At 37.5% G+C, this 24967-nt stretch overlaps 1 protein-coding gene across 1 annotated transcript in view; it reads left to right on the top strand.

Moving 5' to 3' along the window:
- LOC145978668 (sodium-coupled monocarboxylate transporter 1-like) overlaps positions 1 to 24297 on the top strand; it is a 35875-nt gene extending 11578 nt beyond the window's left edge. The window contains exons 4-15 of the mRNA XM_083111438.1: positions 227 to 292; positions 1113 to 1164; positions 2044 to 2111; positions 2964 to 3118; positions 4862 to 5002; positions 8774 to 8882; positions 9134 to 9243; positions 10446 to 10623; positions 11013 to 11099; positions 18599 to 18768; positions 21704 to 21929; positions 24179 to 24297. Coding sequence (XP_082967564.1) covers positions 227 to 292; positions 1113 to 1164; positions 2044 to 2111; positions 2964 to 3118; positions 4862 to 5002; positions 8774 to 8882; positions 9134 to 9243; positions 10446 to 10623; positions 11013 to 11099; positions 18599 to 18768; positions 21704 to 21929; positions 24179 to 24280 — 1464 coding nt within the window. The 3' untranslated portion in view covers positions 24281 to 24297. The remainder of the gene's footprint in view (positions 1 to 226; positions 293 to 1112; positions 1165 to 2043; positions 2112 to 2963; positions 3119 to 4861; positions 5003 to 8773; positions 8883 to 9133; positions 9244 to 10445; positions 10624 to 11012; positions 11100 to 18598; positions 18769 to 21703; positions 21930 to 24178) is intronic.
- The last annotated feature ends 670 nt before the right edge of the window (positions 24298 to 24967 follow it).

The raw sequence follows: 24967 nt of genomic DNA, 5'->3' as shown, positions 1-24967 counted from the left end.
GCACACTTTAAAGTGTACGCCTATGTCAAGTCCCGATTAGCCTTTCTGTGCATGAAGTGGACTTAAATTCAATACAGTACAACAAATTATTTTAACGTTCTATGTTTCTAGACAAATTCTGAAACATAAATATTACACCGATTTGCAACGATACCTGAAACAAATCTAACAACATGAAAGTTTGAAAATTCCATATTCACAAAAACATATTTTATGTTTATTTCAGTACCTACATTTGAGGTTCAATAATTCCCTCCGCTGCATTGCTTCAGGAATATCTATTATCCTGTCGGTAAGTTTATTATTGACTTCTATCAGATAAATCATGCTGAGGATCAGTTTTATCCATTGCAATGTGTAGTGTCATTTAAGAAGGATGGTGCTGAAATGTTAAATGGCAACAGTGCAGCGGAATTTGGCGTGATAGGATTCGAATAGGGGCAGTAGAGTGACACTTTCTGCTACACTTTCCGCGTTGGATGAAGGAATTCGACACCACTGTTGGCTGTTTGTGTCCTTGGAATTGATATCAGAGGGTATGCCGTAGATGCTTCTGGTCAGTACTGGACCAAAGTCCTGACATATGTTGTCACATCAACAGGGTCCACACTGAACACTTGTAATGTGGAGGTACAACTTGGAGAGTTCTACCAGTTCATGCCATGACGGTTATGGTGTCTGTTCAGCTATGAAAAAAATGAGCTCTATGTTTGTACCATCCTTTGAAAAAAAAAAGAACTCTATATGCTTCGTATGTTTATATACAAAGTTTCAATAAAAATATAAATTCCCTATATTCAGATTTGGGAAATAAATATTCAACCTATTTGGAAATGAATAAAATGTAATTATTTTCAATCTTCAATTGAAAACAAAATGATTACGTGCTATCATGAAGTAAGGGTAAAGATAGTTGATACAAGTTACAATACCTGTAGATGGTTCTCTGGTGAATCTGGTTTGCCCTTACAACATGCACTGTCAGTTTACCTAACTATGTAGTTTTCGGCTAGCTTCACCTAGTTATTGTTTTCTAAGAAAGTTAAAAAAACAAAAAAAAAACAACATTATATCATGTATATTTTTAAAATTTCAAAATTCTTCTTTTTCAGGTTCTGTATGCTTCCATGTCTATATATGTTGCAAGTTTGGCACTTAATCAAGGTAAGAAAAAATATATCGGAATACAGCTTGGTGTACCATAAGACTGCGTATCAGGTATTAAATAATCAGTAATGTTTCTTTAATGGTCTTTTACTAAAGTCTTTTCAGTTGTGTGTTACAACATCGTTCTCTTTCGCTTGTGTATAAATAATTTTCCTTCTGTAGTAAAAATATATATTTTATTCACGTTTCTATGCTACAAACATGCATTGTTTTTAATTTTTATTGAATATTTAATAATATTATATTAATATATAATAAAATATTAATAATTTAATATTTTAACCATATCAACAGCCTTTGGAGCCAATATTATAGTTGTAAGCAAGTAACTAGAAAAATCGTTGAGTCTTTTATTCTTTGTCTAAATTTATTGCATTTTTTATTGCATAGTTATGTATTTACTTATAAATAATAATAATACTTCTTGTATACGCACGTTATAAATGGTTGTTTTTTATAGAGTGAAATTAGTAATCACTTGTATCTAATAATAGGATGACAGTTAAGCCCGACAATATTTATTTTTAAACAATATGAATGTAAGTAATGGATTAATGTGTTATTGATTGCAATTAAAACTTTTAAGAATAAGGAAGTGTTAAACACAAAATGACACTTCTGTGTGGCAATGAATAAGTACAATGTTATATACCCGCAAATGAAGTAAATGTATAATATTACATGTAATTTGAATAAGAAGATGGAGTTCTAAGGTACTGTTTCTGGGATGAAATGTTGTAATTTATTCACATCTGAAAGAGTAGTTATTTTGAAACATGGAATCGTTAAAACTCTTACTCTATATTGATTTTTTATGATATTAGTGGATATATCTCTTGGTTTATGCTAACCATTTGTTTGTAATGTTTTTTTCAGTGACTGGGTGGAATATGTACGTGGTTATCGCTATTACATTTGGCGTTTGCATTCTTTACACATCAATGGTAGGCATAATAAATATTTACATGTAACAAAAAACCTGTAAGGATAGACTATGAAGATGTACAAATTACTTTTTAAGGTTATAAAATTGCCTTGTATGCAGTTTTTCTAAATATTATGTGTACACGAAAGAGAACTAAGCAATGAATCTTCACTAAAGTGAAAATTCCACTCCAATTGGGAAGACATATGAAGACCATATGAATCTTAGAAACATAATTTTAAAAATTCTATAACTTATTAATCGTAATATATTTAAAGTGATGAGTAAGCTGTACGAGGAAAACACATTATGTTGTTTCCAGTTCTGTCATTCAACTTCATGAGGTTCTACTGTGTTCTATTCATGTGAATCTAGAAATAATTATTGATTCATTCCTTTCATTTGATTTACACAAGAAACAAAGTTGTAAAAATCTAAAATATTCAAAATTTTAATATAATTTAATTGAACTTCTTATAAAAAAGTGGAAACTTTCAGGTTTTTATATTGCACAATTATAGGTCACAAATAAGTGAATTTGCACAGAAAATGTTCTAATCGAAAATTAACAATGATCATTTCTTGTGAGCTATTGCTTTCAAGGTTCCTAAATATAGGACTAGACAGTTCTCTGCTACCAGTAAATTGCAACAACATTTGGTGAACTGATAAACTCTGATAATTTCAATAATGATCTATAGTGAACTAATTATAGAAATATTGGACATGGTGCTGTATGTGGCCATTACTATCACAGCACTTCATATCTATAAACTATTATTGTAATTATACAAATAAATAAATAGTGCATTTGTAAATATAATTCAAAATATATTAAAATTGCCTAACTATTTTGCAATCTTCTTTTTAGGGTGGCATCAGGGCAGTGATGTGGACAGACACTCTGCAAGCAGTAGTTATCGTTGGTGCTCAAATAGCCATTATTGTCAGGGGATCCATGAAGGTTGGGGGTTGGACTGAAGTGTGGAAACGAAACCAAGACTCTGGAAGAACGGAATTCTTTGTGTAATTACATTTGTGATGATTTCCTTATTTACTAGTAAGCCACATCTCTTACAATTAAGTTAGCACAGATGCTTCCAAGGGCTCCCGCAGGATGTTTTCTCAGGGGTAGCAGAGTCACAGAAACTGTTTATTATTATTATTATTATTATTGCTGTTGATACTCCTCCTCCTCCTACTACTACTACTGCTATTATTATTATTATTATTTTGTTATTATTATTACATTACTATTACTACTACTACTAGTTATGTTTTTAAAATTACATACATTTGTAATTTCCATATTTATATACAATTTGCATAACTGTATACTTAACATATTAATTCATGTAGAACAAAAAGCGGTTTTTTATAGTTAGATTATCAGTGTAAAATAGATTATAAGCTTAAATGTAACCCTATTTCAAGTAATGATAATAATAATAATAATAATAATAATAATAATAATAATAATAATATTACGGACTGTAAGTCACAGAAAACATTACTCTTCGTTATAAAATATCTCTACAATTCCACAATTCAAATTTCACTGTTTCCAGAAATCTCAGGGGGGCAAGTGCGCCCCCTGGCCCTTCCCTGCGGTCGCCCATGGATGCTTCACTGATAAGACTTCATGTAGAATTTGCATATTACCGTATGGCAGAATGTTACGCTTTATTGTTTTATATTAAAAAAAATATTTCAAGTTGGGTTTCGAAGGGAGCTTCGAACAAGCCCTTGATCTTGTTACAACAATGAATTTCATCTTTCACTAGGAAACGACAGGTAGTTGTTTTGACGAGATGTACATTTTTGCCGGGGTGTAAGGGGGACTTTTTCCAGATGGCACCCGAATGCCAACCTCTCTTCCATGTAGTATTGCATGGACTGCATTCTTGCAGACTAACGTGGCTCTGGCGTCTGAGCCCAGTCAGTATAATCCTATGTGGTCTTTGTTGTGTCCTGTACAGGTGTGTTTGCGATTGTCCTTTCATCTTTCATCATTCATATCACCATTGACTCTCATTTTCACTATTAGCCAAAAGTGACAGAGGAGCGAAGTAACATAAATCAAACCAATGTCAAAAATTTGTCACATTTGTTCGTGAAGAAAAAAAATGCCATTGCAGAAGCTCATACTGCAATAATTCGGACTGTTCCTTTGATATATTAAGATCCCTTACCAGGTCAATAATTTCTCCTCGTGGATTGGAATTTGATTGATTCGGTTTATTTTACTCTTCTGCCACATTCGGCTAATCGCAAAGATGAGATATGATATGATGACATTGATGAAAGTACACCCATGCCCCGGGACTCGAACCAGGGACCCCTGGAGTCGTAACGCGCTGTGATAATCACTCCACCATTGAGGTCAACAAAGGAATATTCATCGGCAACTTAATATTTTCCCAAGCAGCAGTATTGCGGCCCCTGGCGTCTATTATACTTGACCGCGAGAGGTTCCTCTGAAGTTTGCGACTTGCAGCCCGAGCTAGCAACCACCAGGATTAATGACTTCCCGTTCGATATAGAAATTCTTTCTCCACATTGCTGGTGAGAATTTAAAGCCGCTGAGAGGGGACTGCCACCCGTGCAGCCTCCAAATTTGAATGATAATCGTGGAGCCGTTCTCGAGTCAGGGCCGGAAAGGTGAAGCGACTTGCAAAGCAATACAACAAACATCAACTTCCATACAGTGTTATCATTATCATTTAGAAAAGGTAAACTTTTTAATACATCACATTTTCTTCTTTGCAGCATGGATCCCGATCCAACAATCAGACTCACATTCTGGACTGTCTTTGTTGGAGGCTCACTACAATACTTGACGTTCTTTGTTGGTAACCAGGGAATTATACAACGCTTCCTGTCCGTACCCACATTGAGGACAGCTCAAATGTAAGTTTATATTAGTTTTGTAATATGCAGTGTGTTTTCCATGGTGTATGCTCTATGTTACCTCACTTACCGACGGTAAACCAACTTTTTTGACAAAGTATTGTTGTTCTTTATTCAGAGTGGACATTTTCTGCTTAAATTTACTTCTTGATTACGAGTTTATCTCCATATGATTCGGTTTCATAAAGGCATTAATTCTTTTTTCCTTCTTATGATGCGTTGTTTCTAGTGGCCTATTTTAGTATTGGGAGATATTTATAATTTTATAATTCATCGTCTTTCTTGAGATGAAACTGCTGATATAAATATTCAAGTTATATGATAATAATATAAAGGACGAAAAAGATGTTCCAATGAGTTTAATTTTCTTGCAAAATAAACATGACGTTGGAAGAAATTAGTTTTCTTAGGTATTAAAAACAACGAAAGTCACTTTGTAAAGGTCTCCTGCAGCAGAATTCTACTGTATGTGCTTTGGAGAACACATTACCACTTTCTGTACTTCCAGGACTTGACGCCGGACCCTGTGGTCGAGCGGTTAGCAACATCGCGCTGCCACGCCAGGGTCCCGGATTCGAATCCCGCTCGGGCTTGGTTGTTCGTGAATGTCCATTCATCAATTTCATAATTTCATCACTCATCCCCATCTTCGCAAATTAGCCAAGAGGCCCAAAACGCGAAGTAAAATAAACTAAATCAATCAATCAATCAATCCAGGACTTGACATTTCTTCTCAATAGTAAGGACAGCCAAATGAGGCAGCTGGCATCCAGCATCCTATTTCGAGCAAGGCTTTTCATAGATTTCAAAGACGGAAAGGTTCTTTCACACGCTGCATTGGAAACTGGAATTGTTACAGAGAATACAACTAGAGCGTGAACCTTTTGAAATGTCAATTTATACTTTGAAATCCATTAAGTGGAGTACTTTCGTTCCATCTTCGTAACGCTGAATAGTTTTGGGCAAAATCTGCGTTTCACCTTTCAGGGAAATGTTATCACAGGAATAAAAATCTGAGAAAAGTTAGTTCTCATAATTCAAGAAATATTCTGACCCTGTTGCACCTCTCACTCTACCACCACTCCAACGTATGTTTGTGCTACACAATTACAGGTCGGCGCTCGAATCTTGAACGAAAGTCACACATACATATATATACTAAAACAAATAAATATTTGTTAGTCAAGTTGGTATTATAAGCAGGAAAAGTGATATCATGCAGGATACACCACTTAGAAAAGGTGAAAATCGTCATACTCCTAGAATTGAACTCTCTTATTATTCGATATTTTATTAACTTCAGTTGGGCGGACGGACGGGGACTGGGATGCGAAGTGTCTGACTAGGAGTGCGCTCGCCCCCCTGCCCCCCTTTGGCGTCGTCACTGGTTTCCTCCCCGATTGTACGCCGGGAGGGCGAGTGAGCCGAAGAGAGTGTCTATTTAAAAACACGTGGCCTGCGGGACCTGTTCCACCGCTGCAGATAGCGTTGGCGGGAGAAAACTGATTATGGAGTCCATTAGTGGTGACGTCACAAGCAGACCACGAGCTGGAACGGAGTCTTCACAACGAGAGAACGTGTTTTCTTCCTATCCAGTTCTATGCTATTTTTCTTCGGAAACAAAATTATGATGCGTATCGTACATCAGTGTAACTATGAGATTTTGGAGAATACGACTATCACACATACCTTACAGAGAATGAGGTAAAGAATAACCGGAGTAAGAAAATCATTCATTTTCAAAACATTCCGCTTCCGAGCACAGCCGAAGCTCACCCGATCTGAAGTCGGCCACGCTGCCGCTATGGATGATGGGAAACCAGCAGCCTCAGGCGATTGAACCGACGACGCCCATTGGCTGAGATTTCTCTTGGAGCATTCGCTTTACTCGATTTCCTACTCCATTTATTCTTTACATTCTCATCTGTAAGGTATATGTTATATATAGACGTATTCTCCGAAATCTCATCTTTACATTGATGTACGATGCACATCACAATTTTGTTTCTGAACTGTTGTCACAATAATTAAAGCTACCCCTTCCGAAGGAAAATAGCATTGAATTGGATACAAAGAAAACACGTCCTCTTGTTGTGAAGACTCAGTCCCAGCGCTTAGTCTGCTGTGACGTCACACAATTGGACTCCATTCCCTCCTTCTTGCCGCACTTGGCAAAGGCAGTGTTGCTACATGAAGTGAAATTTCCCTTGTTGAAGGGGGATCCAGGGTAAAAAGGGGTAAATTTCATGAAAAGTATAGAAATTGCGGAAAAATCTGAAGTTGTCAGACTTCTGTTTTTGTTTTACTTGCATGCCTGCATTGCTGTTTTATTTTTATTACAGTAGGCGCTCTCTAGTTCGGCTTCGGTTGGTTCGACCCGCCCTTACTGATTTCTTTTAATTTTTTAAAGTTTTGTAGGCCAATAATATCTTTTAACAGTTCGGTTTTTACTTTAGGCCATGTTGTCGACAACATCACGTTCTCGGTAAGTACTAAGTAGGCCAGATGTAGTTTGTTTTCTGTACAGTAAAATACACTTAAACATGGTTTAAACTACGTACTATATAACTAATTTTAATGTATGGGCGTACCGTTTATAGGATTTTTTTTTTTGTATTACTTCGGTTCGTTCGGTCACTTTTTAGTTCGGCCTACGGTTCGGTCCCGAGATGGCCTAACTAGAGGGCGCCTACTGTATATCTAATTAATGTAAATAAAGGGTGTATGTATATTAAGTACATACAATAAATAAGAATTGTTGCAGTAAACCATGTTAAAATTTCGGAATACGACACTGATAAGATGTAAAAATATTCGTGCTTAGATGGTTCAAGGTCACCCTTGGTCCTAGAGTGTTTGGTGAAATGCGCAGACGTTTTATCAACTCGCCACAATGTGGCGGAACGAACGAACTGGAGACCTGCAAGGTCACTGTTTCTAGAAAACAGGAACTGAATATGAATACATAAATAATAAACAGAGATAATATATAATGTAAAGAACAAGTTTTTTGCAATTACGTTAGCACTGATGACCTCGCTGTAGCTTCTGGAACGCACGCGTATGAGATAATATAGCTACTACTCATATGTTGGTTCAAGAAAGTATACCACTCATACGTTTGCCAGGAGAAGATAATGTCATTATTTTATTAATACCACAGATAGTAGAGTTAGCTTGGCCTTGCCGATGGCGCAGTGGTAGCGTCGTCGCCTTGTAGTCAAGGGGCCCCGGGTTCGATACCCGGTGGAGGCACAAGCGGTTGGGATCCCTCTTCAAACTGTAGGTCCAGTCTCGATTAGCCTTACTGTGCATAAAGTGGACTTAAACACCAAACAAACCAAGTAGAGGTAACTTGCTTCATGCTTGAAACAAGCTCTTCATGTAAATTGAAAAACATTGCTGGATGAATAAAAAAGGCAATCTGTAAACTTGCAGCAGGTTTGAATCAAACCAACTAGTTACCACGTGCCAAACTTGCACCAAGCTTGTCACAGAAAGCAGCATGTTTGATATAATCTTGTCAAAGCCAACTATCAGCTTGATTCAAGCTTGCCACATCCAACTGGTTTTGACAAGCTCCAAGCACACTACAGCAACTTTGCCACAAGTTTTCATGCTATCAGGGACTAGATAATATTATTATAGACTTAATATTAGAGGAATAAGGGAACATTAAACAATTTTGAAATTCCATCGAAACTCAAAATATGATCACACAAATTAATTCGTTACTTTTATATGTGTCTCGTGTATTTATTTCCCAAACAGGTCAATGGTGACAGGCATGCTGGCGTTACTGTTGTCAATGGCTCTGAGTTCATACACAGGGATACTGTTGTTTGCTCACTATTACAACTGCGATCCTTTAACTTCAAAGGTAAGCCCAATTATTTAAATATTTTTCTTTTTAATATTGCCTTTTCATTGATTATACACCAGCACCAGTATTGAGTACATTCAATATTCAGAATCTTATGATTGATATTACGTTGCGGAACAATTTTGTAAATCCCTATAGTTTCAAATATTATAGAAACCAGTTACTTGTCGCGTAATCCAATATAATATATAATTTTTAATTCATGATCATGGATTTAGTAGCATTTATGATCTCTTTGTTGAACGCAGAGAGTCAGCAGGCCTGACCAGCTTATGCCTCTGTTCGTCCTGGATGTGATGGGAGATCTTCCTGGGTTCCCTGGTTTGTTTGTGGCTGGACTCTTCAGTGCGGCTTTGAGGTATGTATCATGTAGTTTAGATATAGCTATAGCAGGCAATAGAAAGAGCTGAAGAGATCAGTTGGTGCCCCTGGTTGTCCTGGATGTGATAGGAGATCTTCCTGGTTTGTGGCTGGTCTTTGTGACTGCAGCTTTGAGATACGTATCCTGTATTTTAGATATAGCTATTTTAGGCAAGAGAGTGAGGAGGCTAGACAAGTTAGTGCCCCTGTTTGTCCTGGATGTGATGGGAGATCTTCCTGGGTTCACTGGCTTCTTTGTGGCTGAGCTCTTTAGTGCAGCTTGAAGGTACATATCATGTATTTTAGATATAGGCAAGATACTGAGAAGACCAGATAAGTTGGTGCCTCTGTTTGTCCTGGATTTAATGGGAGATCTTTATGGGTACCCTGGATTGTTTGTGGCTCCGCTCATCAGTGCAGAATTGAGGTACATATCATGTATTTTAGATATAGCTATTGTAGGCAAGGGAGTGAGAACACCAGATCAGTTAGTGCTTCTGTTTGCCCTGGATGAGATGGGAGATCTTCTTGCGCTCACTGGATTGTTTGTGGCTGAGCTCTTCAGTGCAGCTTGAAGGTACACATCATGTATTTTAGATATAGGCAAGAGAGTAAGAAGACCAGATAAGTTGGTGCCTCTGTTTGCCCTGGATGAGATGGGAGATCTTCTTGCGTGCACTGGATTGTTTGTGGCTGAGCTATGCAGTGCAGCTTGAAGATACACATCATGTATTTTAGATATAGGCAAGAGAGTGAGAAGACCAGATCAGTTGGTGCCTCTGTTTGTCCTGGATTTAATGGGAGATCATTATGGGTACCCTGGATTGTTTGTGGCTCCGCTCATCAGTGCAGAATTGAGGTACATATCATGTATTTTAGATATAGCTATTGTAGGCAAGGGAGTGAGAAGACCAAATCAGTTGGTGCCTCTGTTTGCCCTGCATGTAATGGGAGATCTTCCTGGGTTTCCTGGATTGTTTGTGGCTGGACTCTTCAGTGCAGCTTTTAGGTACGTATATTTTTTTTTGTAGGGAGAGCTATTGAATGAAACTTTTTTAAAATTTTGTGTTCCCGCTATATTCACATTCGCCAGCTATTTCCAAAATTTATTTGGAGTTTTTAATAAATAAATATACACTATAATTTTATTACATATTCATATTACATTTGAGCAAACATGATGTATGTTTTCATTTCAAGCACGGTCTCTACATACCTTAACTCCATGGCCACCGTCACAATCAAGGACTTTGTGACTCCAAAGTGGAAGTTGTCTGACAAAAGGGAGCTGCAATTAGCCAAGTGGCTATCAGTTGTCTATGGACTGATAGGATTCGCTCTTATATTCCTTATCGAACAGCTGGGGACTATATTACAAGTAAGCTGCTTTCATCAAACTATTTCATAATAGTTACTTACTTATACCTAATACTTACTTTCTCTGTTTTTGTTTAACAAACCATCATCCATATTAATAACATCACTTGAAAATTAGCCTATTTCGTACTCGTAGATAAAGAAATAAACACCAAGACGTTTTCTTAGGCGACTTAGAAAGAGTTAAACAGTACACCCCCCCCCCCAAATAGGCACTTTGGTTAACAAGGCTCTAGCATATCAAGTATGCTATAGCATTTGTGAAGTTGTGCACAAACATCCTCCGTGAATATAAACAGGCCCAGCAAGTTTTTGTCTTGAAAAACAATGTGATATACAGTGTGTGCTTGTGTGTTCAGGTTTTCTAACTGAAAATGTTTGTTTTTACAGATGTCATGGAGTTTGGTAGCCATTACATCGGGCGCCGTCTGTTCTATGTTTACTTTAGGCATGTTCTACCCATGGTGCAACTCAACGGTGAGTATAATTTTTACTGTTCATGTACATGGAAATGGTCACATCATAATGAATATATTTCTGCTTGATGTACTCGAGTTAATCAATAGCTTAAACAAATGTCTGAAAATCACTGTGCGAATAAAGCTCTCTGCTTTTTTTGGGAAGGGGGGATGCCCACTCACTGGCGTACTTTCTTGTGGGGGGAAGCAAATTTATATACATGTTATCAGTCATTGAACTAAGCATTACCTCTGGGTTCTAAGTACCGTGGAACATTTGTTCTAACCTAGCTCATTAAATCTTCTGATAACGTTTACACATACAGGGTGATTTTTATACATGGAACCATTGGAATAAGCCATAATGTACGAACCACGTGTCATACACCTATCAAACTTCAGTGGAATCTTCTACAGACTTAGGAGTTTAAACCAAAATATGTTTAATGTGTGTCCGTTGCCTATCACGGACATTGCGTAACCTGACAACGAAATTGCGCACCACTGCGCATTGAATATTTCTGCTTCTACGGCATTTTTCAGTTCTTGAATTGTTGTAGGGTTAGTCTGAAATACTGTCTTTAAGGTAACCCCAAAGAAAATATTCACAGGAAGTCATATCCGGTGACATTGATGGCCATTCAAACCCCTTCCCGTGAACTTGGGGGGTGATCACACGGTGATCAAACATCTCCTCAAGATAATCTATTGTTGCCGTGTGAGGTCTCGAACCATATTGTTAATCTTTCCACAGCAGATAATGCACACCACACGGTAACCCGTTCCCCATGTAAAGGATTATCAACAGCCGAATGTGGATTTTGCAATGCCCAGAATCGATTATTCTGCACAGCTCATCTGAACTTGTGCGGCGTCCTGTTTTGTGGAATGATAGGCTTTCGAATATGGCTCTCACCACTTTCCCCAACACTCTTCTTCCTGAAAACAGCAATATCAAACCTACATACTGCATTTTCTACTTTCTGTACACAAAACAAATGGTGCCATGTACAAAAATCACCCTGTATGTTAGAAACAGTTACTATATTTACATGTTATCGAAGTAGTAACACCGCAAACTTAACGAAACTTCTATTGCTAAATGCAAACGTAATGGCCACCTAACCCACCTACAAGTTTCTTGTGAATACTTTAACACATGTAAAGTATCAGCACTATGCCATGGAAACTTAAGTTGAAAACAGCCTGCTGTTGTGCCGGCTCGGTGAGGGTGGTCAGCTGCTGAATGGTGTTCTCCTTTAATCCACAAGGCTCCATACTTTTCGACAAGAAAATATTGACGACTGGAACATCAATGGACACGAACGATTTTTCAATTGTTTCTTACATAGTTAAGAAATGACTTTAAGATATGCTTTCAATTTTCTTTGAGGGGGATAAAAACACTCCTGGTAGGGATAAAAATAATTTTATTTTGGTGGGGGTGGCAAAGGAATCCCCAGCATCCCCCAGTCAATTCGCACACTGCTGCTAACATGACTTAATAAAATACTCATCCAAGGAGAAGACCGCAAAGGCTTGTTTGAAAACTAGTCAAGCAGCTTCATGGCCTCGCCTTGTCGCATTGTAATTATAGAGCCCCGGGTTTGATACCCGGTGGATGCACATAGTGGTTCGGATCCTACTTTAAACTGTAGGTCCAGTCCTGATTAGCCTACCTGCGCGTAAAGTGCATTTATAACAAACTTTGAACTTGGACAAGCAGCCTCGATAGCTGAGTAAGAGAGGTTGGTAAGGATGTCGAATCGACCCTTCCTAATACAAATATGTATGATACATCGTTGGAAAGGGTATGAAGCAAGGATTCCAGAAATGTATGATTTATGGTGAGGAAAAAATTGGAACTGGAAGAAAACATAGTTTTTAATTAGAGGAACCTGCATTAAAAATGAAACATAATGACCCTAATTTGCGTGAAGATGTAAGTTAAATGCCTAATTTGTTATGTAGTTGGGTTTAGTTATCTTAGCATAAATTATACATTTACAGTGTATTTATGCTAAGAGAACCAAACCAAACGGGCATTCATCGAGAAACGTTACAACGCAAGGTTGTCCTCACGTTGTGCGATAAGTAAGACAAGTGAAATCAGGCTCTCCCTTATCGCACAACGATCAGACAACCTTGAACAATAAAATAATCAAAGACCATATATTTCTCAAACAAATTGAAGAAAAAGAATTTGAAATAACGAAAATAATTTACAGCTATTAAACAATAGAAACTTCAATATCCAAAAATAAAATGAAAACCATAAATACGGATGAAAACACGGGCTACACTGCACAATCGACCCTTGTGTTTAACCATTTGGCGTAAAAATATATATGTTCACTCCTAGTACTTAAACACGAAATAAAGAAAGTTGAATCCTAGTGGAAATTATCATCTATATCCACGTTAAAAACCGAAGTTCGACCTGACAATACTTTGTGTTTACAACGTGAATGTGGATACAGGAAAGAATCTATGGTAAGTAATGTAAGAAAGTTTGTATTATTTCACAGAACAGGAACATCTAATTGAAAAAATTCACAGTGCCAAATCGAAGCTCGAATTAAGTACTAGGAGAGAACATGTAAAAGTTTCACTCCCAGTCCCCGGAATGACGTATCTTTCATACCCCGGCACGGGGCCAGACGTCATTATTGGTACGGGAAACCGGTCGTGTGATTTTTACTTACGGTTCAGGTTTTTCAGTTCGGTACTAAGACGGTCGTTTATTGTCGTACTAATGCGAGGCGGAGATTAAATACCTTGAAATGTTATACTTTTTGGTTTACCTTAGTTATGTCGACTCGAACAATAATAATACACTAATAGCATTATACCAGATACCTGAAACACATCAAATGATAACACTGACGAACGGTAAAAATATGAATATATTGTGTCAACAAAAAAATATTGGAATCAACAAACGGTTTATATCGTCCTCCTCACTCATTCTCTCACTCATGCTCACTTTTGGGGCATTTTTACATGGAAATATACACACAAATCATGGATCTAATCAACATACCATTTCCTTTTTGTTTGAACCTTTACGTGAATTAAGATCATTAGTCTGCTCGCTCCTGTGCTCTTTTAAATCAAATATGCACCAGCCCTCGGAAAGCAATTATCTAAAACAAGTGGGTCCACGTAGGCGCCCAAAAGTCAACCTCACTTCCACGTAGTACACCCTGGACTGCAGACTAACGAGGCTCTGGCCAGTATAATTTTGTTTGTGTTGTCCTGTGTTTTGTCCTTATTTGTGCTGAGTGCTTCTTTACAGTCTCAGCTTTTAACGAAAGTCAGAATATTTTATGATTTTAGTTATGCAACGTTAGAGTTATGTGTGACGATAAAGGGCTGGACCCCGCATAATATGACGGGTGCAAAATGGTGACGCACCCAAAATTTTAAATTCAAATTCAAATTCAAATTTGGTCTCCGTAGTTAAACCTTTCGTTCGAATGAACGTACGCATCAAGTCGTAAGCACGACATTTAACAAGTTTCTCGGACGGGGGTAATACACACAAGCCTCTCTCGTCCATTGAGAACAATTACACCATACATAGTAATGCGAAACTTAGTCGGCTTCAGCTGCCGGAATACACAAATCAATCGTCGGCGCGAGCAAAATTTACAACAAAAACCACTATGAAATAAAGAATACTACACTCACACGACTTTGCAATATAAAATACGCTTTCAACAAATTAAAAAGACTAATCGGTCAACCTTTGACAAGCTAATTGACGCGACTGGGCGGTTGGTCACACAAAAATGGAGCACACTTTGACAAGTTACACGAAAAATTAACGTTATGGAATGGAGCTTCTAACTCTGAATGCAGACATTCAAATTATTACAATGAACATGAAATGACCTTTTACATAACATTACTCAAAAATATCAGACACGGAAGTTAGGTTCGGGGTTCCTGAGTCACTTTGCAATTCAATGAGACTTCGGCTTTTACCGTACGGCGTTGATACAAATAATACATGCGTAGATGGACATGAACCATCTGAAGAGTACTCTACATCGTTGGATCGTTCATCCTTCCTGGATGCGGGGAATTGCACTAGGTTCCTTTGCGGCGAAAATGTTCTTCGGTGTCGAACGCGAGGAAGGATGGTTGCGAAGATATCGGGCACTTTCACTTTCATAGAACGTCGCGTATCCTCGCTTCTCGCAAGCGTCGGCTGCGTTGGTCAGGAATCTCTCTTGTGTATCGGGCATCAATCAAACGTCGTCCTGGATCCTGGAATCGTCTCTCTCCCTCTCTCATTGAGCTTCTTGGCGTTGATCTCATTGGCGTTGATCTGGAATCATCCTTCTCTCTCTCTCTCTCTCTCTCTCTCTCTGGTAGCGGGTTTCTGTTGGGCGTTGAACTGGAATCGTCCTTCTGGCCGTCGCGCAATGGTTGGCTTCGCCGCGCTGCACGTCGGTCACGTCGGTTTTGGCGTCGGCTTTGGTGTAGGCTGGCTTCACCGGATGGTGGTGGTGCATCGTTGCAGGCGTCGGGAAAGGCGACAGCCTCCTTTCTCTATTTTTTTAGCCGGCCATCTTTATGGTACTCCACGCTTGGTAAAAACAAACCACCGCGAAATGCTTCACAGAATAAAGCACACACTGGTAAACTCGCTACCGGTAACTCGCTCACGGTACGCAAAAAGAACAAAGTCCACGGAGACAAAACAGTAGTCACGCGGGAGTGTAGCGCGTAGGTGCTCTCTCTACAATAACAGGATAAAACTGTGTGGTGAACTCGAAGTCCTGCAGATTTATATCAGATTCAAAATTGTCCGTTGGAAGAACGTTAGGATGGCTTGTCTTTGGTTTCCGAAGAGATGGAAATGACCCCGGCTCATTATCTCGAAACGCGGTCACAGGGCGTGCCTTAGGTTCTTGCTAGCTTGGGCTCCAGCTGACAATCCTGGTCATTCGTGAAGCTCCGATGAAAAGTAGTTTGCCCTCCCGCGGCGAATGTTCTGTTGGTCCTGACGAAAATAAGTCCATCCTTTCTTCGGGTTGAGCCGCTTTGGTGCAAATATGCCATGTACTTTGCCGTATTGACAGTTCGGCTGTCAATAAAAAAAAACCGTCTCCCAACTCCCGATGTCTGGCTCGGATACCAATTTTAACACATATGCATTAGAAATATTCAGATAACATAAACCAAACTTCACACTTTACATTTAAACATAATATGATTACATAAACAAATTGATTAATATCGAACGGTGATTTTTTGACATGTCACTGGATACCGTGACAACATATATATTTTTACGCCGAAATGGTAAAATGCAAGGTCGATTGTGCAGTGTAGCCGAGAGGTTTACTCACAATCTCGCTGGCAAACTTTCCAGGTCCAAACACTGGCCTAGACATTGTGTTCTTTTGTGAGAGTTCCTTAATCGATTTCATATAACCACCAGTTCATTCTATCATCGTAATTTGACAAAAAGAGGAGAAAAAGTACGTAAAATGAGGAAACTACAGATGAAAAGGTGAGTTCGACATTGAATTGAGCGTCGTCGCGTCAACTTCAACCCCTACACTGCAAACAGCTCGTAAAAATCAAATGGAAATTATAGACACATTTCAAAACCACAAATATAAATACGAAACAACACACAAACACAGTTTATAGCCACGAAACACGAAAAAATATATAACAAAATCGCACAAATGCACATAATAATAATAATAATATAAACCTTGGCGTAACACCCCGTGAGGGCCAGTGTGAACCTACCGACTGCCGGCCTCACTCTTACCTGTTACTGGATGACGTGCGGCCAGCACGACGAACCCCCAGTCGTCGTTGTAGGTTCCATGACCATATTTCGCTACTCATTCGTAGCTCGCCGGTCCCATACACTGGCCGAAATTTCAGGAAACGTTGTCACACTTCCCCGGGAAGATTTGAACCTACGCTTCCCGTAGCCGGAGCCCAGAGCCTGACACCTTAGACTTCAGGGTCACATAGTATAGGCATAAAACACCTAAGTAACCCTCTAGCCTTCTTAAATCCGAAGATTTATGGTTCTACCATCACAAGCCTTTCATCTGTCCCTATCCTGGTCAAGATCAATCTATTTCTTCCCATCCTTGTTGATTTCCTTTAGGTCCATCTCAACGTTATCCCTCTATCTTTGTCTTGGCCTTCCTACTGGTCTCTAACCATGAGATTTTTCAACAAGAACCCTGTAAACTCTTCTTTCTTTCTTCCATTCGTGCCACTTGGCCCTCCCACCTAAGTCTTCTTTATAAATAAAAAATAACACACAAATGCACACAGTTAAAAGTCATAAAACACCAACAAACTTACATAGCGCCTAAAATGATTCCAGTCCAGCAGCTTTTCTTGGTAATGTTTTGCTCTTAGAAGCATAGTTTCAATGATGCGAAGTCTGGAAGGAATTATATATTCCATTCTGTATCTATACAACCACTCGCATGGTCAGTCTGATTCATTGTTGTTATTGTAATAGTTGTTGCATATTGTCGTAAATCCTAATAAAAACGATAGTGTGTTATCGAAACCTTGAGGAGGATGACTCCGAAGGGTATAACTTGTGTCTCTGAAGTCATTCATGAAAAACCAACCATGAGAATTGTATATATCTGAATTACATATCATTTTCATACGTAATGTCCATAGGTATTCATACTCTAAAACAAGCATTCCCAACTTTTTTACGTTTGCGGAACCCTTGGGGAGCCCGTGTTAGGATTGTTTTCAACTTTCAATCTTAAATCGAAGTGGAATATGTTATCAGGAGCAAGTTAAATTGATTGTGAAATATGTACCTACTCCAGTACTAATGGTATTCATTTATTGAAAGATAATATAAGAAACAAACATCAGAATAGAATAGGGTTTACTACAATGGAGATCACTGAAGAGAGTTTTGTTCTATTAATGTGAAACTTGCGATTAATGCTTAAAGCACAAATGTGTGATATCAGGCCTACTTCCTATTTTCTTTTCGTTTTTCGTTTGTCCCTAAAATATTTCGCTGCATCCCTAGGTCGATCTTGTGGCACCCTAAGCTGCTGCGGCACCCCGGTTGGGAATCACAACTCTAGAAGGTAACGTGTATATGTTGGCTACAAAATTTTTAACTGGCGTACTATTTCTTTTGTCGTTTTCGTACAGGAAATGTAAGTGGAAAGTACGGTAACGTGCTTAATGGGCGTATCTGTGGAGGATGGAACATGTCAGTTTTAGGCGTTTTAGCGACAGAAGGGCTCAGTGGGAGAAACATTACTCATTACTGACAAAAATTTTGACTTTGTGGTTCTCTTTGTATACACAGTGAATTTTTTGCCTTTGTGAGACAACACCGTGTACAATAATGCAAGTTTTAATATTACAATGAACGAATCTAGGTACTTCTCTACATAAGTATGTTATATTAATTGTAGATTTACTCCTTGTATTTTGAATATCTAAAAACATGTGATAAACCTTAATTTATGTGTAATAATATAGGGTGCTTTGGTCGGATCAATCACAGGAATGGCGTTTGTGTTGTGGATTGAAGTCGGTGCTCAACTAGGACGAGCCAATGGACTGATCGTTTACCCCACGAAACCTGTGTCAGTTGAGGGCTGTGCCTGCAATGTCTCCTCTCTTGTTCCCACAAGGCCACCTGCCAAAGGGTATGCAAACGGAAATATATTATTAATATCGACATAAGGATTACTTTGATTGGTCAACTCACAGATGCAGTTTTGGGTTGTGAACTGAAGTTGTTAGTCAGCTAGGAAGAGTCAGTTTAGTCATTGTTTACCCCTAATATGCTCGTGTTAGTTCAGGGTTGTTCCTGAAACGTTTCAACTGCTGTTGCTTCTACACACCCTGTCGGTGGACACGTAAACAGAAGTGAATTATTAAAATCTACATATGAGAGGTTTCTTTGAATAATCAGAGGCAAATAGTTTGTGTTGTGGATTGGAATAGTGAACATAATATGGAAAGAGTTTAGACAAAATCATTTCACAACCGTCACTTGTTTTTGTTTTTCCATTTCACAACACCAGTTCTTCAAAGGGACACTCGCAAGGAACATTCATAGCCGGTCCGGGATTCGAACCCGAGACCTCGGGTGTCGTAAAGCGCTGTGCTAACCATTCCGCCACGGAGGTCAAGCACAATAGGGTAATAGTTCAGTGATTTAGATACTTTTTTCTATCTCGTGTAAATTAACTTCTATACAAATATTTCCAACATTCTTCTTTGCTGGCAACAGAACTGGTCTAGGAAAACTAGTGGCTTCGGTACATTGTAAGTACATTTTACACTCATCCAGGGTAATGGGCAGTGGATCTTCAATTTCAAGCTTCATATGAACCATTGTGCAATGTGTCTCCACCAGAAATTGTGCCATTTATAAATAAATAACTTAGACATTTCACGGTCATATAAGCATAGAACGCATAAAAATAAACCAGTAGTTTCCTTTCTACTATCTAACTCAAGAGGAACACATGGATTAGTACCTTACTCATTTAAATATCCTCAAGTTGAAATTGGAAAACCTTAAAGAACATTGCTTTTGAATATTTCGCACATGCTGTGAAATCGAAATGCTGTAACTTAAATGCTAAGAAAAATTCCTAGGAAAATTGTTCTGTCTAAAAGGAGGTCTTAACCAAGGAAAACGGTGACTTGCACCATTTGTAAGGAAGAATTGAAATTCTTCAGGTCAATCTAACATTTTTCGTAAGCACATAATAACCATTTATAATTACAGTGGAACATGGGTTTTACCCGAACAGAAGTACTACAACTAACTTGATCACATTAACCCAATTTGTTTTTGACTCATTTAATGAGGGATCCCCAGTAGATGTAATATATATTGATTTTGCCAAAGCTTTTGACAAATTAGACCACTCAATTTTGCTTCAGAAATTATCAAACTTTGGCTTTTCCATAAGTTTATTAAAACTAGTAACTTCCTATTTAAGTAACCGAACCCAATTTGTAACATATAATCAGGTAACCTCTTTTCCGTTTATTGTGCACTCAGACGTACCACAGGGTTCAAATTTGGGCCCTTTATTTTATCTATTATATATTAATGACTTGCCATGAACAATTAAATACTCCAAGTGCTTATTGTTTGCCGATGATGTAAAAATATACAAGAGAGTAAATCATGAGACTGACTGATAGCTCTCCAATCCGATTTAAATAATGGTTACGTTTGGTCACAAACAAATAAGCTTTCTTTTAATGCCAATAAATGCTTTGTACTTTCCTTTGCTCGACGACATATAAGATACACTCACAAATATATAATTAACAGTAATTCTCTAAGTAGAAAAAACATTACCAAGGATTTAGGAATATGGTTAAACAACAAACTCACCTTTGATACTCATATTGAAAAAGTAGTTAACGACTCTTATAAAATGCTTGGCTTTGTTTTAAGAAACTGCAAAGATTTATTTATTATCAACTCTTTGGTATATTTATTTAATAATCTTGTACGAACAAAATTAGAATACGAGAGTACGGTATGGAACCCATGTATGTCATGCCATATCAATAAAATTGAAAAAGTTCAGAATAATTTCTTACGACATATTTACTACAAAAAATGTAAGATCTTCATATTCAGATCGCATCTCCTATGTTAAATTACTAAATGAATTCTCATGTGATACACTTCAAGGAAGACGCAAAACTGCTGACCATATATTACTATACAAACTTATTAGTGGTATACTTGAGTGTGAAAATCTTTTACAGTTGATAAACTTTAACGTCAATTATAAGGTATTAAGAGTAAGATAACCATTTTACTGCAATAAATCAAACACAAAATTCCATCAAAATTCTCCAATCATTAGATTATTAAGTAAACATAATAATATTGTCTCGAATGGAATTGATTTGGATTTTGTTCTAATATTAAGAACTTTCTATATAGTTTAAATAACATATTAGATATAATATACAAATAAAACATATCCAATTCTAGAGTGATATACAGTATTTACGTATAGTCTCAAATACAATTTATAGCATTTATCTCATATATATATCTAGAATTACATTTTGTATACATATAAATGAATTCGAATTTGAACTTTGCTTTGTATTGATTATTGCTGTTTCTGATTTAGATAATGGCATTTGTATAATTTCTTTATTATTCTCAAGCTTTTATAGCTTTTTAGGCTACTTGCTTATTTTTTGTTTCTTCTGCCCTTTAGTTTTCTCCTCTGTTCAAAATTTGTAATATATATACCTATGTAATTTTTGCATTAGTGTAACTTTTGTATTTGTAAACTTTTTGTATTCGTATTTATGTAAGGTTTTGTGTAATAATTACTATGTGTTTGTATCACGTATTATGTATCTATGTAAATGATATTGTATATAGCAAATCAAATTGTAATGCCTATTGTAATTTCAGCATTCGCTTTGTTATAGGTGACTGGTTAATAAATAAATAAATAAATAATTGCAATTTGAATTGATATAATCAGATATGCACCACATAACAACAATAATTCTTATGATAATAGTGTTAATTTAAGTCACAATTTATATATTTTATCAAGTAGGTTTTGGTACTTTCAGGAAAGTACTGCCGCTGTACGAGGTATCCTACCTGTGGTATTCAGCCTTGTGTTTGATGGTCAGTATTGCCACTGGACTTCTTGTGAGCTTTTTAACAAATTCGCAAAATCCAAATGACCTGGATACGGATTTGCTGTCTCCTTTTGCACTCTGGCTGTTTGGAAAAATACCCAAAAATTTCCGGAGGAAACTACGACTGGACTTCAAAAACCGCAGAAAGATACAGGTCAAGTATAACTTAAATAAAATGCACACAGACATACGTAGTGTCGCCGTCCAACATCGATAAATGTCGTGGTGGTGTGGTGGACACGATCAACAATTTTTACGGAAAATGGTTTTCTCGTTTAGGCCTCTGGTGTTGTTTTCTCTAGGTGCGGTCAGGCTCTTGATATGAAACACAATAATAATGGAAATAAATCCATTAACAACTATTATTTTTTTGTAAAGTAATAGTAGTAGAGTATTTATTATTTATTGAAATGTATCATTGTTCATATTAAACTCTTGGCACACCAGATCCACAAGATTCGCACAACCGTTTTTTTACTTAGTGTTTTCATATTTTATACCGTTAATATATGAGCGTGATGTTATCTGAAGTGCGTAGTTATTAATTTTTAGGGTTTTTGTTCAAATCAAAATGTTTGAAAGTTAAGGAGATATTTTTATTCTTTGAGGTTACGTTTGATGGACCTACAGTTTAAAGTGGGATCCGAATCCAAGTGCAATGGGCGTCCATTGGGAATCGTAACTGAGTCCTGTTGATTTTAAACCGACAACGTTACCTCTATGCCATCAGTGAGGCACTAGAAGCACGTGAGGGAGGGGCAGGTGGCGAATTTTCTTGATTTTCTCTCACTTTTGGCCATTTGCGAAGATGATAAGAGTGATGATATGATGAAATTCATGAAGGGATATTCACAAAAATGACCCATACACAGGCCTGGATTCGAACCCGACTGTGTTAACAACTCCGCCACGTAGAACGGCGGAGTATATGATGTCAGTTATTGTAATAAATGGCACACTGCTATGAAATATACACGCCCTCGCATCGCATCATTTTACATTAGGTGTGGAGCTTGATTTACCAAAAATTATGGCATTTTCTTGTACATGACAAAGCGAGATTCAGAGATTTTTCTCTAATTAGATTTACATGATCAAAATAACTTTCTTTTGTTTCACGCCTGAACGTGAATTACATACACTTAATTTAACAACGCTAACGGTAAATTTCTCGTATCGGACAAACGGATTTCTTCAAATTTACAGGAGAAATTACTTACCGAATGCAGTTTCTTTAGACTTGTGGAAGTTCGGGGAAGTGTTTTCTCGCATCGTTCATTCAATTTTGCCGGTAAATCATCTATTTTTCGATATAAATGTGTGACCGATGCACGAAAGCTCTTGCATCCATTTACTTCCAGGTGGATGTAGCCTGTGTGTGATGACGTATTCCCGGTCAGTGTTTCCAAACACGTGTTTTTGTAACTGAAGAAGGTACGTTTCCGCAAATGGATTGTGGGGCTATGTGTCAATGGTTCGTGGGGCTATGCGTCAATGGTTCGTGGGGCTATGCGTCAATGGTTCGTGGGGCTATGCGAGAATGGTGTGTGGGGCTATGCATATTTTTTTCAAAACCAATTTTTAACTATTGGAACCTATAGTGACCCTACCTAACCTAACCTTACCGGAAATGGTTCGTGGGGCTATGTATGAATGGTTCGTGGGGCTAAGCATCAATGGTTTGTGGGACTATGTAGGTATTTTTGGGTGCAGTGGGGTGGAAACACTGCATGCCGAGTACGGTAGTGAAACTGTGACCGCCATTTTTCATGTTACCGAAGGCAAAAAGAAACGAAGAAAACTTACTCGATATGTCGCAAATAGAGTTTATTTCCGTGAAATAAGCGAAATGCCACCTTCAGCAATCTTTCTCAATGCAGAATAATTAAGTACGAATATTCAAATTAAATGAACTAGCAAATTTCAGCCGTTTGTCCCATACGAGAAATTTACCAACGCTAACATTTCTAAAAGTGTTGATTTCGGCAAGAGATTGATCCAGGCAAATTCCAGATTTGCTGACTTTTTAAACTCCACAATGAAGGTATTGGTTTTAAAGTACAAAATTGGAATAATGTTTCACATACCATTGTGACTTGTTGATTCATTCAATTCATCTTCATTCACTGCAGGAAATGTGCATTTCAACATTATGTACTCATTATTACAATTACCTATAAATCACATAACTAAAATTGTTACAGTTTTCTCTGGGGTTGAATAGCACGAATGATGTCTGTGGTAATGACATTCACACGTTATTTGCTGTTTCCATATGAGACCATTACACTATAAATATATTGAGAATTTTGTTATTGCAATATAAGTATAAAGTTTTTGTGCATGTATGCCGTTTAAATAGTACATATTAATCTTTCCTTCTGTAATAATTTTCTTCCACAGGTTGGTGTCAATATGTGTCAATCTCAAAATCGGAACACTTTAAATGTGTCAGTTATAGAGAAAAATTGTGTGGAATTACAGTGTCTTCAGAATAGTTGCTGAACAGCACAATGACAAGCGAAAATTATATTGTTGCAGGTTTTGATATAGAAATATTTTTTAATAAACTGTACAAGTACAAGAATTATTTCCGAAAGTTCTTTGATCACCTCAATTCCATCTTCATCAGTGCAAACGATTAGTTAATATTAAATGTTTCACAACAACGTGTAAATAGAATGTTCAGCACAAGGTTGTTGAGTATTAAAAATATATGTTATAATTTCGTAACTACTAATATTCATGGAACGAGTTTACAATACCGGACCACTCTTCAATTGCTATGAAATTTCGCCTACTCACTAATTGTGAACTCCTAATCACGAATCTGCATGTAATAATTGGCGGTCAAGTATGGAAATTGATAAAAAAACGAAATAAACTACGTTTTCTTAACGTAACGTAACCCTACCATAAGAACAGCAGCTCCACGGAACAAGGCATTTCCCCCGAATGGGTGTCACTTATCGCACAACACTGTAGCAACATTGTGTTCTGACGTCACGGGAGAGAGCTTTTTCATGTTAGGCAATACAAAGTAACGCGTCTCTTAGCGAAAATATTAATTTTTCTTTGTATTTATGCTATTGGAACCTAACCTAACAGGCCTAACCTAACCACGTAGGCATTCCTCGTCTGACGTCAATATTCAAGGTTGCAAGATTGTTGTGCGTAAAGGAAGAGCATTAA

This window comes from Lepisma saccharinum, chromosome 25 (assembly GCF_977018435.1).
Source record: "Lepisma saccharinum chromosome 25, izLepSacc3.1, whole genome shotgun sequence".
Taxonomy (NCBI): Eukaryota; Metazoa; Arthropoda; class Insecta; order Zygentoma; family Lepismatidae; genus Lepisma; species Lepisma saccharinum.
The sequence above is the reverse complement of the archived record's forward strand: the minus strand, read 5'-3'. Positions and strand labels throughout refer to the sequence as shown.